At 37.8% G+C, this 17165-nt stretch overlaps 2 protein-coding genes across 2 annotated transcripts; one reads left to right on the forward strand and one right to left on the reverse strand.

Moving 5' to 3' along the window:
* Positions 1-274: 274 nt before the first annotated feature.
* LOC144645785 (uncharacterized) lies at positions 275-3831 on the forward strand. The gene is made up of 3 exons (XM_078505331.1): positions 275-618; positions 2891-3008; positions 3653-3831. The coding sequence occupies exons 1-3, from the start codon at positions 439-441 to the stop codon at positions 3739-3741; spliced, it is 387 nt and encodes a 128-aa protein (XP_078361457.1). The 5' UTR covers positions 275-438; the 3' UTR covers positions 3742-3831.
* Positions 3832-5173: 1342 nt separating this feature from the next.
* Positions 5174-17156, reverse strand: LOC144646909 (tubulin-specific chaperone E-like). The gene is made up of 17 exons (XM_078506616.1): positions 16974-17156; positions 16312-16396; positions 14952-15146; positions 14386-14474; positions 13938-14037; positions 13372-13474; positions 12924-12997; positions 11752-11868; positions 11079-11143; positions 10756-10826; positions 10508-10583; positions 10357-10430; positions 9457-9613; positions 8403-8471; positions 8216-8275; positions 7238-7329; positions 5174-6582 (listed from the first exon to the last, which is right to left on the reverse strand). The coding sequence occupies exons 1-17, from the start codon at positions 17059-17061 to the stop codon at positions 6493-6495; spliced, it is 1605 nt and encodes a 534-aa protein (XP_078362742.1). The 5' UTR covers positions 17062-17156; the 3' UTR covers positions 5174-6492.
* Between the last annotated feature and the right edge of the window lie 9 nt (positions 17157-17165).

A 17165-nucleotide genomic window follows, 5' to 3' on the forward strand; every position in this document is an offset into this window, starting at 1 on the left:
CCAAAGGCTCGCAGATCATCTTAACATAAACATGATTGCTTACCACTGATAAATCACGATGTTATTATGAAAACAATTAAAAACTTGAATGGATCTTGAACAGAAATGTTTGATTAATCGTCCCATTAATCTGCAATGACCTGTTATGTTATTGTTCAGACTACTACCTACCAGCTCACTGCGTTTTAATTATTTATTTTTGCTATTTTAAAAGCATGTTTCCAGCTAACCTGTGCTACAACGGAAAATACTCGAGATATTGGGATGTACGCGTTAAGGCTTTACTGTCGGTTATTCGCTAACGGTTTGATTGTGCACAGTATTTTAAATCAAAGTATTTCCCAGGCGATAAGTCTTCAACGGGGACAGAAAAGTTTTGGAAACTTTATTGAGCATACAAACTACGTTCTTGACGTTGCGAAGATCAAGAGCAGACCAATGATCGGTACGACGCACTGCTTGCTAGAATGCGTCAAAAATCACGGCTGTTTCTCGACGAACGTTGCTGTTGACCATAAAAATTACAGGAATTTTACTTGCGAGCTGCTACCTACAGACAAATACAACGCCTCCATGTCTTTCAAGCGACGAAACTTTTACAATCATTTTAGCCTTGTGGTAAGAAGTCAATGTGTAGTGTAATTTATTAACATATAGTGTAAGCATTTTGTATCGGGATGGCCAAAGTTTCTCGTCACTTTACATGAAGGTACACTACATAGACAATGTTTTGTGCAACAAAACGTTGCTTAGTGTATATTCCCTGTGCAACGCATTGAAAATTACAATCGTTGTCGCTACTTCGTGGAAAGCTTGTTTTTTTAAACGTTGCGAGACATGTTTGGTTTTGGGTATTAATTACACTAGGCAATTTTAGGAGAAACTTGAGAGGCAGTGAACTTGCGAGAGTCAGACAACACAGCATTAAAATATAACTTTACCGAGGTGTAAAGCTCCAATAAAGCTGGAAAAAATTTGGAATCTATTCAGCTATACACTGACTTTACATTTTTTAAAGCTGACCTTTATCCCCGCTTTACTCTCAAGTATAAAGGCAGATAAAGAGACTCCTTTACACCAACTTTAAATCACATTTACACACGGTAGTGTAAAGCTCGGTTTAACCACCTTTAACAACATTTAATTGATGGTATAAAGTTGGTTATCCAACTTTATACCAGATTTAACCACCTTTAATTTCATGAAAATCCCAATTTTTATGCTGTGTGCAAGCCTTACAAGAAAACTCGTAACAGTGCCTTTGAGTTTAGTTTGAGTACGGCGCGCCAGAACATTTTAGCGCAAACACTGCCTGTAGCCTTTCTTTCTGAGTCTTTCAAAACAAATAAAGAGTGATTTCTTTTACAAAATATAGTTGAGAAATAAATAAGATTTTCTAAATTTTTCAGTCCGATGGACTTCTTGCAAACCTTTTGCTAGGCAGGTGCACGCCATATTTGTATTTTTTCCAAGGTCATATTTACCGTGACCACCCGTGAATGTACAACCGGTAAAAATTAATTAGACACGACAGAATTCATTGTGCAAACAATAACCCAAGTTATGCCTTATTTCGTAATTACAATTCGGTCATTACGGAATATTAATGACTTCTAATGGTCGTTTTAGAAAATTGCTACAACAGAAATTGTCATAACATGCGTAAATTTTGGTTGGAAATCAACACAATTCACACCGACCAACATAAACAGCTTTACAAAATTAAGGGAGCTGTATCGAAATTTTTTGAGTGATAGTTGTTCTGATGTACAAAATTACTTTCAAATTCGATGAAACCTCAACATAATGGTTTTCTGAGGTGGAAAACTCCAAAAAGGTAATAATAGACGCAACATAAACAAGACTAAGACAGATTAAGATTAAGACAGAAATGCGAGGCGGTTCGGTCATCGGTTTTGTGTTGTGCAAGATGCAATGAAAGGTAACATCCCCGAACATTTCGGTGTTTTCAGATCCACCATGAACCAACAACACGGTTATAATACCCGAAATGGCTACATGCCCAAAGTCAGTAGGCCAAGAACGGAATGGGGAAAATGCAAAACATTTTATAAAGCCATTAATGACTGGGCCACACTACCTAGTGTTTTAAAGAAACTGATGCCGAAAACTATTTTTAAATACAAACTGAAACAGTTTTTATTAAATCATTTTTAACCTTAGTTAGTAGTATTTTAATTCTTGTTCTAATTTTTAATCGTAGTTAGCGTACCGCATAGGTTTTATCTTTTTATTATATTTAGATTTTAATGTATTTTAAGGTTAAACATTTATTTTTTCAGAGGACCCTCCTGAAAACCACCCCTAGGTGATTGGAGGCCTCCTCTTAAAATAATAATAATGATAAGTGCACAATTAAATTACCAAAAATCCACTCAGCACGGTGACATTAATATTTTGCAAACTGTTTGAAACATCTCACTGTAATTCATTTCTCCAATTGACCTCGAGAAAGTTAATATCAAACCTCGTAAAAAGCTTAAAACGCGTGCTACTTTGTTTTAAACCGACCTGAAACGTCCATTTAAATTAAAATATGGAGAACTTCAAATTCATTTCTCTCGCACGGGGTCAGCTTAACAGGTTAAAATTTCGATAAGTTCTTCTTAACTGTATTAAAAACTGTGACCATGAGTTTGTTTTGGTACCTTTATTTTTGCCATTATTGCTCGATTGTTCAGCGGAAACCGTCTCAATTTCTTCATGAGCTACCCCAAACAAGACGTTGACGGCTTAAAATATTGGCGTTCTGTCCTGAACACCCCAAGTAAGAGCAAAATCCTTGAAGGGTATGGGAAGCAGATGTTCTGCCCCACGTCTCTTCCGCCCCACTCTGACAGCACCGACTTTTTAATACCATTTCTATCAGAGTCCATGTGAAGGAGTACCGTGTAAACATGGCGGCACCTGCCGCGCCAACTACGAAACTGGCGAATACAAGTGTGATTGCCTTTCCGTCAACGTCGACAAGAACTGCGAGCCTAAAGGTAACGTAACGACTAATAACTTTTCCATAGTCTTGGTAACATGAGCAAAAAGGCAAAGCAGAGAGGGATTAAAAAATGTGCAGCGCGTGAAATTTAGCAACCCCAAACAAGACGTTGACGGCTAAAAATATTGGCGTTCTGTCCTGAACACCCCAAGTCGACCAAAATCCTTGAATGGGAATGGAAAGGGTATCATTTTTTTTATGTATAATATAATGAGGGCCACTAGTTTCTCAGTTTTTAACTGTTAAGTGTTTTTACCCTCGTTAAATAAAGTTTTTATTATTTATTTATCATACCAATTCAGCCCCCTCCACCCTCAATCACCCTCTTCGGTTCGACAGACACCTGAAATTCAACCACAAATGACGTTGATCTAAACACACGTTAAATCTCTGATTGATTGTTACTTGCCCTCGAGAGTTCGTACCCAAGCAGCAACCGATCAGAGAAACCATAAATCTCTGTTTATGGAGTGGAGTTTCTCGATTGTGTCGAACCTCAGGCATCTTTCTCACGCGCGAAGAATTAGGCACAATTACTACAAGTAATTTTTCAGATTTTTTAGATAAACTTCGCTTGTATATGTAAGGAATCGAATTTGAATCCTGTTTGATGATTTTAACTACTCTTTTTCCTTCCAGCGCCAATCCCTTCGAGCCCGGCTCGGCCAAGTTCGACTCCTTCGACCTCTCAAGCCGTATCTACAACGCCTTTAGGTGATAATCTGTAGTCAGCTTGGCTTGCGCTATCTTGGATTGATTAGACTGTTGATTACAGTATGGTCATCCTCGGAGACCCAGGAGTTGTTAGTTGGGGCTACAGGTAGTAAACTGAGCAGGAAAATCGGTGCCAACGGCTTCGTGTCGCCCCGACTAACCCCTTTGGGTCTCCGAGGAAGCATTGTAGTTTGCGAGCGAGATTTTTTTTTGTATTAAAACGGATCAGAACTTAAAGCAAAATTATTCAACCCGTGGAAAGCGCGAGAAAGCTGTTTTAACTCAAAAGGAACAAAACGGATTTCTCAACAAAAATAAAAACAACCCAAGGAATAGCGTTCGAAAATGTGTGGTAATCTTTCTTTCCCAATATGTCGATATCATAATCGTTGCTAACGGAATTTTATTTGATAAGTTTTGTTTTCGCTTATTAGAGAGCGCTTCAACAACAACAACAACACAAGCTAAAAGTGTTTCTCCATCTTCAAGTTCTCAAATACAACCGACGCCGACAATCGAGACTACACCAGGTAATTTACGATTTTTCGGCTGTTAAATTTACAAATAGAGTATTTAAACATGATTTATTTCCGTTACCTCAAGGGTTTGTGGACGTATCAAGATAATTTAAGAAAATCATACACAGTAACATGTTACAACAGTACATTCTCGACCCCAGAGCCGCTTGTCCCTCCTAGCCGGCTAAGAGGGGCGAGCGGCTCTGGGGTCAAGAATGACTATGGCACAGTTGGGTCTTTGAGACCCGCGTTTTCAATTTTATATATCCATGTCAATTGTTGAGTAATATTCTACAAAATCAGTCCATAATTGTTGCATTTCTATGACGTTAGTCCGTTTTTTGATCCTGCTGGAAGTATATTGATGGTTCTTTTCAATTATGGCCCCTGCTTTTCTCATTAAAAATAAGAAGAAATGGTAGGAGTCCATAAGAAAAACCAACGGACGCGACAATTGACATGGATATATAAAATTGAAAACGCGGGTCTCAAAGACCCAACTGTGCCATAGTCATTCTTGACCCCAGAGCCGCTCGCCCCTCTTAGCCGGCTAGGAGGGACAAGCGGCTCTGAGGTCGAGAATGTACTGTTGTAACATAATAATAATAATAATAATAATAATAATAATAATAATAATAATAATAATAATAATAATAATATTTAATACTTATATTGCGCTTTTTCTATAAAAATATTCAAAAGCGCATTACAATAATTATTATTAAACTAAATTAAAAAAGTTACACAATAAAAATGAATTTAAAATTACAATATTTACATATTAAAATTTCCAGAGTAATAGTGAAAGGTAGTAAAAAGTAAAATTTAAGAATCACAATATTAAATCAAATGAATAACAAATCTAACTATAAGCCTTTCTAAATAAATAATTATTATGGAATTAATTTTAAACAAAAAATACATCCTGTATTACGTTTGGGTCTTTGTTTAATTGGGAAGAACATTTCTCGCATTTTCCACAGATTCAGTCATTACAATGTCCTTGATTTTTTTCTCAGCCGCACCTTGTGATCCTTCCAATGGCTGGTACCACTATTCTGGCTCCTGTTACAAGTTCTTTGCGTCGACAGTAAACAGACAAACCGCCAAGACACAGTGCGAATCAGTTGGCGCCCACCTCGTAGCAGTCCATTCTAGTGCCGAACAGGATTTCGTCACTTTTACTCTCATACCGTCTCAAGAAATAATATGGACTGGACTGGAGCGAGACTTAAATAGTGGTACTTTTTCCAATTGGGATGATGGGTCCCCTGTGGACTATACTGATTGGGGACAAAACAGCCCTACCAGCCTGGACAGCGGTGACCATTGTGTCACGTTACGACCACTCCGTGCGGACCCATCGAATTACGTAATGAACGATATATTTTGTACAATTAAACGTGCGTTTGTTTGTGAGAAAGGGGCCTAATTTGACAATGGTCTCGACAGCAAAAACTTTTAACCGTCCCTAGAAGGGAATGAGATGTTATTCATTGACCGACGGAAAGAGGACCATAGCTTGTTGGTGGGAGGTCAATGTTGAGTCAGTGTTCAATCTATGCCACCATCTTAAGGTTCTTCAAGCATTTCCGCAGATATACTATACTGTAAATTAACCACTGCGTATCTTCGAAAATTTTGTCTCACCGAAGATTTTGTCATCCATTGTCCAAAAAATCCGTGGTCACTTTAGAAAATATATCGAAGGTGTTTTAAATGATTCTTCAAACTTTTGAAAGACGACATGTATACAGTTGACTGCTCGAATCCCTTTGGTACCAAAGAATTCATATTTTCCGACTACCAGTAGTATGTATAAAGCCTATGAGCTTGTGTTCAGATTAAACGCAAAAGGACCATATTTCTTAATTTCTTCCAATAGTAAGCCTCCTAGTGTAGATATTGTTTCACATTCTGTATCGCGAGTGTTTTTTCGTTATGTTTATTGAGTCTTACCGTGCAGCATTCTCACGTGCACATAAAATTTAAAGGACAAAACGACCATGTCTTATAGTTTAGGAATTTTACGCTGTATACGATCATTTTCTGACACGGCCATGGCCGCTAGTTGATAATAAATTAAGGGGGGCGAGAATAGCGACAAATTGGCTTTTTTACGCGGGAACTTTCCCGCCCATGGGACGCGCGCGGTGCAGACCAGGTCGACTATCATTGGTTAATTTAAAGAAACGTAGCGTCTTGATTGGTCGAGACTGTATCAGTCGATTTCACTTGACACTTCAATCACCACCGAAGATAAATAGTGTCTCCACTTTGCACAGAATAAAATGTCAGTTGTCGAAGGTCATCGTCCAGCTCGACTTCCCGACCAAGCTGTAAATAGAAAACAGACAATATATTTAGTTGATAACAATGCTGAAATGTTTGTACAGTAAGACTGCATGTATATTTAACCAAATCAGCTGAAAGGCGCTGAAAAAAGCGCAAAAGCGTAAAAGAAATTTTACGGGAAAAATGTCGACCTACACATGAGGAATGGTTTAATAGTTAAGTTTCAATCTCTTTTCAATCAACAAGCCATTTTGCACGGACCGTATTCTTGTGACTTCGCCAACAAAAATAGTCAATATACAATAACGCCGTTAGAGAAAGTTCATTTTTTATTACTAACCTTGTAAAGTTTTATTACAAATAATTAAGCACCACAGTAGAAAACAAACAAACCAACCAAAAACAACAGACAAGAGTCAATCGTTACCATGGTATTTGATGCAATAAACCAATCACGACTCGAAGCAAAGAAGGTAACCTTTGAAATGCGCGGGAAAAGGTCGCCAGTGGTTTTAAGCTTGTATCTAATTGGCTTAAAATTTACTCCTCTCTGACTGGTTAGGTAGATTGTATTAGTCTTTGCTGAACAAACTTAATATCAAAGTGAACAAAGTTAGAAAATTACTCTAACAAGCGTTTGACAGTGAGCTACTGCATTAGCGAGGGCTGTTATTCCTTTAACTCACAGTTAACTTACCTTGCTGTCCACAGAGGACAACTTTTGGTCAGAACTGTCGACCTTGAAGAGCCGATAAAGTAATCCTTTAACTTTTCCTATTGTCATAGTTCCTGTATAAAACAACAAGACTCACGTTTCACGCCTTCTTAACTATACATGGAATCTTTATTCTTCTAGGCAAGGTAATGAAAATCCCTGATCAAAATGTAACTGAGCGCTCCATTTCTATCGTTTTAAAGCCTTTTTTCACTGCTATTTTTAATTAAGTAGGTTAGTCTGCCATTGTTCAAAGTTAAAACATTTGAAAGAAAAAAAGAAAAATTGAAAGAAATTTGAATTTGGAATTTGACACTACTTCTGAATTAACCTAAACCTGATTTACACAATCAGGCTCTAGATTCAAATTTTCACAGAATAAAAAAATCCCATGAAAGATTTCGAAAGAAAATCTTCCAGCTCGTTGCGACTGAAACAGGCACCATTTTTTGGCAATTGTCCGTGGAAGTACTCGAGGAGTTCCAATTCTTCTTATCAAATCCAAGAAAAGCGGAACATTTTAGTACTTCCTAGCGAAAGTTGCTACATCAGCATGACGTCAAAATTGTACGTCATGTTGCTCAGCAACTGTTCTAACGAACAACACAGGCTCAATATTTTGGCGCCATTTCTGAACGCGAATCTCGGTCATAGAGCGGTTTTCACTTGAGTGTCGAAAGTAAATTGCGTTTGCTTTGGTTTTGCATTATTACGCTTTGTGATTGGCTTAAAAATCTCGCGCCACTTTCTCAGCCAATCAGGAGTAAAACCAAAACCAATCGTGACTCGCTTGCGCACGTTTTCCCGCGCTTCGTGCCGGCTACATGTATTTGCTTCGAGTTTTGATTGGTTCACTGGATTGTCTGTGTCCTTTGTAATTGGCTAGAGTAATTACTTTGGTTTTGGTTTTACGACACTCAATTGAAAACTGCTCTAATAAGTTACTAAAAGTTACTGTACCTGGTAATTTCTTTGTGACAGACTTCTTATCTGGAGCATCAGGACACGTGATTGTCACAGCTGAAAACAGAGCTTGTTAAGGAATGCAGCCTGGTTAAAAAATAACTTGACTTAACTATAGAAACAAAAACTTCCGTAAACACAAAATTGACTGGCGATGATCTGATAAGGTGTGAGTTAAGGATACATATCAAAGAGTCTTTCAAAGTTTTCGTCGTACTTTGATTGCGCTCGGCTTCAGTAGGGACTCCATGTACTGAAATGCAACATTTAAAGTTTCATTAGTTACATGTAGTTAGTTACCCTAGAAAAAATCCTCTCTTGTGAGAATTTAGAACATCGCGTAACTTATTTTCAAGTAGTAATACATCGCAGTAAACTACAACCTTGAAAGAAGGAAGCACAGTGCTGTAGCATTCTCAAAGTCTTTAAGAGGAAATCCGCCAGGACTTCGAGTAGTTATTGGACAAAATTATGTTCCAAAACTATTTACTCCTGATTGCAAGCTTTTGTGTTACTGCTTCAAATATCTTATCGAAAGAAATCTTTTCTAACAACACCAAACATCGAAAACAAATTTCGAAGTTCCACTGAATTCCCATGAATCGCTTAAAAGATGTGAGCTTTTGCCCATAGCTTGTGAACTTTGAATATCATTTTCTCAGACTCTGATAAGAAATTGTTGTACCAGAATTATTTCCACCTTATTGCAAACTTTTTTGTTACTGCTTCAAATAACTTATCAAAAGAAATCTTTTCTAACAACACCAAACATCGAAAACAAATTTCGAAGTTCCGCTGAATTCCACTGAATCGCTTAAGACGAATTTACAAAACGGCTACACGTGAGATTTTGCCCATACCTTGTAAACTTTGAAATTCATTTTCTCAGACTCTGATAAGAAATTGTTGTTGGTGTTATCACAGATAATTACTTACATATTTACCTTTTATTAAGGGTAGGAAATAACGCAATAGGATTTAAATTATTCTGGAAATTGATTTTTGTCCAACTTTAATAAATATTACTCGACTGCCTAGTGGATTCCGTCATAATTACTCTGATACTAAAATAAAGTGATTTATTTTATTTAAACTGTAATTATATACGTAACTAAGAACTGTTAAAAATTTTTGATCCAATACCTTATTCAACCTAAAAATCATTCAGTAAAATCGAAACGCCTATAAAAATCCCTTAAAATCGTGGACATTGTGAATGAATCATATAGAAATCAAACCTTTAACAAGTTCTTCATATCTGGGGTGTAACTCGACAAATTCGGGCTTCAGTCCACCGTATTCTCCCTCTGCAGGATTTCCACCAGCATTAATCCAAGACTTGCCGTATTTCTTCAAATATGCTCGCTCTGCTGCCTCCCTTTCTTTTGGATTAACCTTAAACATCATTAAAACAGACATGAGCGAAGCAGTCAATTGAACAGCTGAGAGATGTTCTCCAAAAACACGCGTCGCATGTTACAACCAATCAGAGTGACGGTGCTCTCTCTTCAGCCAATCAGGTGCATTGGTTCCTTTGATCACGTGACTTTTCCCGCGCTTGCAGCAGTTACGCGTTTGTGTTTCGACCTCGTCTCGGTTTATTGGGCCACAGGTTACTAAATGCTGTGTTTATACACGAGGCAGTTTTCTTTGCAACTTGCAACGTATTGATGACGACTGAAAAATATTGCAAGTTGCAGCTGACACATCACACGCAGCAACTTGTCTCGCAATATTCTGAAAAGTAAAGTATAGTTCTACTTCTCTTTCACGCACGTTTTGGTTGCAAAAATGAGGTGTTGACACTTGAATTTTCAGAATGTTGCGAGACAAGTTGCTGCGTGTGATGCGACACAAACGCGTAACTGCTGCAAGCGCGGGAAAAGTCACGTGATCAAAGGAACCAATGCACCTGATTGGCAGAAGAGAGGGTACTGTCACTCTGATTGGTTGTAACATGCGACGCGTGTTTTTGGAAAATTGCTACCGGAATTTGCAGTGTTCAAACATCTCCACAGGCAAAGATGACTGACAATTTCGCGACAAACAAATTATTGCAACGGCTAAACTTGGGTTGTTTCACAGATTCACAACTGTGAAGATCTCTGCACTTCATAGATAACCTCTGAGTAACTCACCGGACTTCCATTGAGAGAAGTGAGTGAAGGAAGGCGAGCAAGCAGTTCTTGACGACTTTCAAATGTAGTCTCCTCTGAAAGATCAAACCCAAGACTGTTACACTGTGTCCTGCACTTGATGTGGACATGAAACACTAAAAAAAAGTCTTACCTTGAAAAAGGGGATTTCTTTTAAAGCGAAACGCATTCAGTGAGGGAAGGTGATTCAGCTCGTTTATAATATGAATCTGAAATACAACAAATATTGACCTTCAAGATTTGGAAAGGCGTTCAAATATTGACCTTCAAGATTTGGACACGCGTTTAAGTATTGAATCTCAAGATTTGGACAGGCTTCGCCATTCATCAACACTCACTTCAGTCTTGCTCTTTATGTTGTAAGCAAGACACTTCTCTTACCTCATTTATTTTGTTGTTACTGAGCGAAAGAGATTCCAAAGCTGGGAAGAGAGGAACACCACCTTGTCCATCTGAATAGAAATACAAGATGCTATCAATTCATGCATCAATACAATAACCAACAAATAAAATCACTACAGCACATTTTTTACTTCCATTTTTTGTGTCCAACCTCAAGATAATCTTGGTTATTACAAAATAATGCGCCTGTTATTGTGTGACCTGATCACTTGAGGAAGAATTCTTGATCAAATATCAAATTCATGAAAACACCAAACATTGAATTAAAGGGTTAAAATCATCCTCAAACATATCATACAAACCTTGAACTTTGTTTCCTAATTCAACACCAGTTATACCATTGTCATTTAAAATTAGACAATTGAGTCTGAAAAAGGAAAATATAGCCTTTGCATGTCACATGTCACAGTACATATTCAAATGGAAACAAACAAAGACATTGACACACGAAAACCAAAGAGTACTTCCGACTTGTTTCTGGGGATAACCTTCACTCAGGTCATTGAAGCCCTGAGGGAGTCAATTATTGGCATAAAATACTAATAACTGGTCAATATTTTGTTACTTATTATTTTAATACTTTGTACTTTGTCCATACTCTGTTACTGGTTTGTTATGCTTTCACTGAAAGCATAAAATTTTGCCTCTCATTATAAAATTATGCAACTTGACTTCATTGACCAGCCATAAAACTTTGAAGCTTTTCCGGCCCAGACACTTCCAAATAAGCTACAATTATGGGGTGTACCTATTATTAAGCAAAGTTTTAGACTTTTTCAAACTCTGCTCTGTTAGATTTTAAACCCATTTCTATCGAAGCTGTAAAATTTGTTACTGCCTTTCTTAAGTTTACACATCATGTTTGTATTAGTTTTGAAATTAAAGCTATTCACAAACTCCATGCTATATTCATTATTCAAATGTTTTATCAAAACAACACCCATTGACAATTACACAAACTAACTTAATCCCTACCTTGGTAAATGTCCTAGTCTTAAAATGGTTTTCCAATCTGACAGCTGGTTTCCTTCTAAATTGAGAAGTTCTATATTCTGGAGTACTTGCAACTGAGAAAGCTGTCCATCTGTTCCTCTACAAAAATATGACGTTTACCCTTTAATTTAGACATAAATCAATGTTTTGCACATATGTAAGATTATTATAATTTATAAGAGAGTGTAATGGGCCGAGTCCCTAGAGACAAAGAGAACATTTAAATACGCCCTTTAGCGGCGGTAAGCTTATGAACATTGAGTTAACCGGTAGATCAAGTACAAGAGTAAAAGTTCAAGGACATTTTTCAAGGAACATTAACGGGAGTGTCAAATAGAATTGTAAGTAGTGTATTACATTATTACAATAACATTATACTGTTGAGGTTAGGATTTTCGAGAGCTATTCGGCACAAATTAAGTTATATTTTTGTTCTTATTTATAGTTTGACTACATTATATTGTGAATTGCATACAAAGGCAATCACGATCCAGTACAGAAATTAAAGTCACCATTTCCCGTAAAGCTGTGGTGTTGCTACTTATGTCTCATCACTTGGAACGGCACATTGTTCGAAACAATCGATATACGGTACAAATTCTCCTTACTGGTGGCCATATATTTCTCATAGTAGGAGGTGGGAGAACTTGTTTAATTATCAGTTGGGGACAATTTTCACATTAGTGATTACTTGCTAAATTCTCAAGTCCTCTCTTTAGGTTTTATGGTGTATTGATATTATGAGAAGTCAGATGCTGATCACAGTGATTAAACATTGAAAGACTTAAAAATACTCGCAGTAAAGAAAGGTGAAAAATACTCCTTCCCATTCTACTAATTCTTTTTACGGCTTTGCTGCAAGTATTTTGCCATTGCAGGACATTGAAGACCCACCACCTGTGCAGACTACACATTGATTTAAGCATAGTTAGTAGAGGGGACTGGTTAGGAAAACCGGCACACTTCAAAGGGCAAAACAATAGCGCGGCCGCCGATGTTGAACCGACCCATCACGTGACTCCGACCATGCACAGTTTCATTCAAGATGGCGGACAGTGCAGACGATTTGTTTGTTTTGGGAGAAGACTTAGAGGCAATTATAGGACTATGATTTAAGCTAGCTACATGTTGATTTCAAATGGTTTTCAATTTACCGGAGATTGTTTAAACAGTTGTGACAGACATGAAGTTCTTTGAGTGATGGCATCATGCTTACAATAGCCTCTACCTACAGGAGACAAAAGGATTGACAAATTAAAGACTGAGGCTCTGTAAGTTCCAGTGCTTGATCTTTTCTCTGTACTGATGAGTAGTCTGTTAAAAATCAGCTATACAACCTTTGCTGTGTCACTTCAATTTTGCATATGATCAGCCTCAGGTTTAATCAATTTTTAACAAAATATAAAATTAAATCATTTTAACTTGACTCTGAAGATGACTTCTGCTTAGGTTGTCGAAACCAACAGTCACCAGTCAGTCACCAACAACGTTTCTTTTCAGAACTACATGTAGTCTCACCCAGATAATCACACAATACAAACTATTTCCAAATGCTTACTGGTAAGTATATAACCGGTATACAAAATTGCAAATATACTTAACCTCTTCCCAATCAAGCCTCATTCTGTTTAAAAACAGGACTGATATTGTAGTAAATGATGACAGTAGCTGCGCTGGTGTAGGTGGTAATCTGAGAACATTTTCACTAAAGGATACAAATTGAATGTAAAACATGCCAATGAGTTTAAGAATGTACTCTGTAGCACGAGGTGTAACGTACAGTAATTCAACAAAGTTTTATATTGTGTTGTAGTGTAGTGTATTGTATTGTAGTGTAAGTATTATATGCAAGTTTTTGAAAATGTAATCCAAATACCGTACTTTAAGCGAAGTAAAAAAGAGTTAATTAAAGAAAAAAAGTAAAATTGCATCATCACAACCAAACAAAGAGCACAATGAACCAGAACCTTCATGTTAAATCCTTTCAAAACCTTTTATGAAGGTCTGTAGTCAATGATGTATGACTACTGTATGTGATTAAGTGAGAGGATCAGAAAAAACCCCCATACAAAACAGCAATACTAGAAATCTGCACATAATATCTCAAAGTAATAATCAAGTAAAGACATTTCAAACACCAGTGGGAGTAAAGTTTCAGCTTTTCTTACCTTACATTAAGTATTTGAAGGTGTTGCAAATTTTGTGTGATTGACGCCACATCATTCCAAGAAGAAAGTAGAGTTTTAGAAAGGTCAAGTTCTGATATATCTGAACTTAGTTTAAGATGAAATAATGACATAAAGTTTGCTTTACATGCAGTATAAAAACTACCTAGTGTTAATAATTACTTGACATCTAATATTACTAAAATGACATGACTGTCATTAAGTTTCTAAGCAGCCGGCTGTTATGCTGAAGTTATCATCCATAGTATTTTGCTTAGTACACAAGTGTAATGTAACACCAATCGACATCTTCACATGAAACATTGAGTGAACTCAGCCGTAAAGGTGTTACAGCCCATAATGACAGCCCTGATGTCAACAAGATGAAGAATTATAATCAGATGAGCATCTTCAAATAAATTATAACATATCAATTTGATCGTCAGGATACTTGGTGCAACCATAAAAAATTCATGTTCTTTATCAGGTCCACTGACTGGCATGCCTCGTAAGCTAACCACTTTAAGTTCCTTGTAGTTACTGAAAAGTAACAAATTAAACAGATAACAATTAAACAATAATCAAGGATCAACAGCTATTTTTTTCTGACAAATGCATTTCAGTACAGTTTAGTCAAGGAGTAACTAACTGATGATAGTCAATGCTAGCATGTGCTATCACGTTCTAAGGTATAGTTAAGTCTGCGTACAAGCCTAGTTGCCCATCAGGAGATTATCCCGATTTCCAACACATGAAGTGACAAAGAGTATTTCTACTCTCCCCTCTATGGGATGCTAGTCAATCATAGGGTTAACCACAGCTGTAGTTAATTAATTCACCAGTACCCATTTATACACCTGCGTGGAGAGTGGCACTATGAGAGTAAAGTGTCTTGCCCAAGGACACAAAGAGGCAGCCCCAGCAAGGGCTTGAACTGGAATCTGGCACACTGCCCCCACACCTCCCTATCATGTTCTAAGCATATTTATATACACAGAGAATGTAAACTGCATGTACCTTTGTTTTTCCTGAATAGAATCTGCTCCAACCATTTCTACAGGTTTTTTCTTGTTTCCACCACTAGTCATAACATACATGTCGTCTTTGTTGATCCCGTCACCACCCAGCCCATACTGCTGCTTCAGGGCCTCAATAATGCTGATTCCAAAGTCTGCTTTCTTTGGTCTTACAAAGGATCCACAGTTAGGTTGCCTGTAAGGTTAAAATGTTAAGACTGTGTTCTAATCTGGTAACCTGGGGAGAGATCTAATCTGGTAATCTGGGGAGAGAGAGACCCTGGGAACCAGGTTGCATCAGGATTTGTGCACATTCTTGTCCCCAGAGCCTCTTGTCCCTTTTTACCGGCTGAGCCTGGGGCACAAAGAACAAGTGGCTCTGGGACACATGGTTTGATTGGCTAAATTTTAAACCAAGAGAATTTAAAACTAGCCAGTCAAATCAATCAATTAAATAAATTCCCTTACAACAAAGAGATTTTAGAATGGTTGATTTGATTTGCTAAATTTAATGTTAATTGCCTTTTTTAAAGATCTGGCCAATCAAATCAGAGCCACTTGTTGTTCGTGCCCCAGGCTCAGTCAGCTAAGAGGGGCAAGCAGCTCTGGAGATCAAATCAGAGCCACTTGTTGTTCGTGCCCCAGGCTCAGTCAGCTAAGAGGGGCAAGCAGCTCTGGAGACAAGAATGGATTTGTGCTCATCTTGGGTTTCACTTTTATGCAGTGGCTACACCTAGGAGTATTTCTATTCACTGCTGGATGGATTGCTAGTCCATTGCAATTATTTTATTCACTGGTACCCTGTTGGGCGGCATGTACCCATATAGGTATTTTGGGGAATTTCAAGAGAATTCAAGATTGAACAAGGAGCATTTAAATGTTGATTACCGGTACCTGCACTCAAAGTGGGAGGCGCGGTGGCCTAATGGTAAGCGCTGTAATATTCTAGAGCCAATAACCCAGCCAAAACTCGAGAACGCAACTCTCTTTAATTCAAGCAACTGACAACGTGTTTCATCCTGACTGAACTTCTGGAAAAACTACTGGAGGAGCAGTTACACAGCTTTCAACATTCCACAAGCGCGCTCAACTCCGAGTCGAACTGCCCGGGTTTTGAGTCCTGACCGAGGCGCTACGTTGTGTTCTTGGGCAAGACACTTTACTCTCATACTAGTGCCTCTCTCGATCCACCCAGGTGTATAAATGGGTACCGGCAAATTTACTGCTGGGGGTAATCCCTGCGATGGACTGGCATCCCATCCAGGGGAGAGTAGCAATACTCTCAGTCGCTTAATGCTACGGAAACCGGGATAAGCTCCGGCTGTAAGAGCCACTTGGCTCGGACACAGGCTTTACCTTACCTGCACTCAAAGTACTTGACCCCCTCATGGGTTCCATCATGTTTTCCTCTATCAGGATCATCCCACTCAATACCGTACCACTCACCTACAAAATATATAGAACTTAAAATCCCTGACATGCAACACACTTGGAGAAAAAGAACTAAAAATGAAAACATCTACCCTACAAGGGTGGATGATTCTGTCCACTATCCATTGGATAAGAGTAATAAAACAAACTACACTATACACTGGACAGTGATTTTTAGGTTTGTTAAAGTGGTATGAAGTTGCTCAGTGGTGCCAGAATGAAACTTGTACCAGAATGAGATTTGCCATCTTAACACCTAACCACAAAAAAGTCCACAATCAAATTCTGCCACGGAATATAAAAAAATAAATAATGAAAAACGGTTACGAGGATTTTGATGCCGCACTTGATAGTTTAAGGGGTTAATTCTAAAACATTTTTGAACTATTATTATTGTACATTTCGATTTCAATTATCTCTTGGACGCCAACAAATCTCCATTACAAAAAGAAGAACATACTCTTGTAAATCCGAGGTAATATAAAGTAAAGGTGACGTAATGTAATGTAATGATTTTGAGTCATTCAAAGAATCCTTTCCCTTCATGTTGACCTAGATGTTAAGATAAGGTTTCATGAACCTTTCTACTCACCTGTGGTAGGAGGTACAACCCCGACATACTTTATTTCTCCGCGAAATCCTTCGCACAGAACTCTCCTTCCAATAATTTTAGCCGCCATATTGTTGCCATCGAGAATTGTGGTCAGCGGCACCAGGAAATGTAATAGAATACAAGCTTTGATTGGTTAAAACCGCGATGTGTCAAAATAAGCCAATCAAAATG

Source organism: Oculina patagonica, chromosome 3, assembly GCF_052425735.1.
Source record: "Oculina patagonica isolate OP01 chromosome 3, crgOcupat, whole genome shotgun sequence".
In the NCBI taxonomy this organism is placed as follows: domain Eukaryota; kingdom Metazoa; phylum Cnidaria; class Anthozoa; order Scleractinia; family Oculinidae; genus Oculina; species Oculina patagonica.

What these genes read in the sequence shown, in the direction of transcription:
- LOC144646909 (XM_078506616.1), bottom strand. Translation starts at nt 17,061, where the DNA reads ATGGCGGCTAAAATTATTGGAAGGAGAGTTCTGTGCGAAGGATTTCGC. An exon ending in GGTTGTACCTCCTACCACAG is followed by an intron (nt 16,397 to 16,973) that starts GTGAGTAGAAAG and finishes TATATTTTGTAG; the next exon opens with GTGAGTGGTACGGTATTGAG. An exon ending in ATATGAAGAACTTGTTAAAG is followed by an intron (nt 8,472 to 9,456) that starts GTTTGATTTCTA and finishes GTTGCATTTCAG; the next exon opens with TACATGGAGTCCCTACTGAA.
- LOC144645785 (XM_078505331.1), top strand. Translation starts at nt 439, where the DNA reads ATGATCGGTACGACGCACTGCTTGCTAGAATGCGTCAAAAATCACGGC. An exon ending in ACAATCATTTTAGCCTTGTG is followed by an intron (nt 619 to 2,890) that starts GTAAGAAGTCAA and finishes CATTTCTATCAG; the next exon opens with AGTCCATGTGAAGGAGTACC. An exon ending in CAAGAACTGCGAGCCTAAAG is followed by an intron (nt 3,009 to 3,652) that starts GTAACGTAACGA and finishes TTTTCCTTCCAG; the next exon opens with CGCCAATCCCTTCGAGCCCG.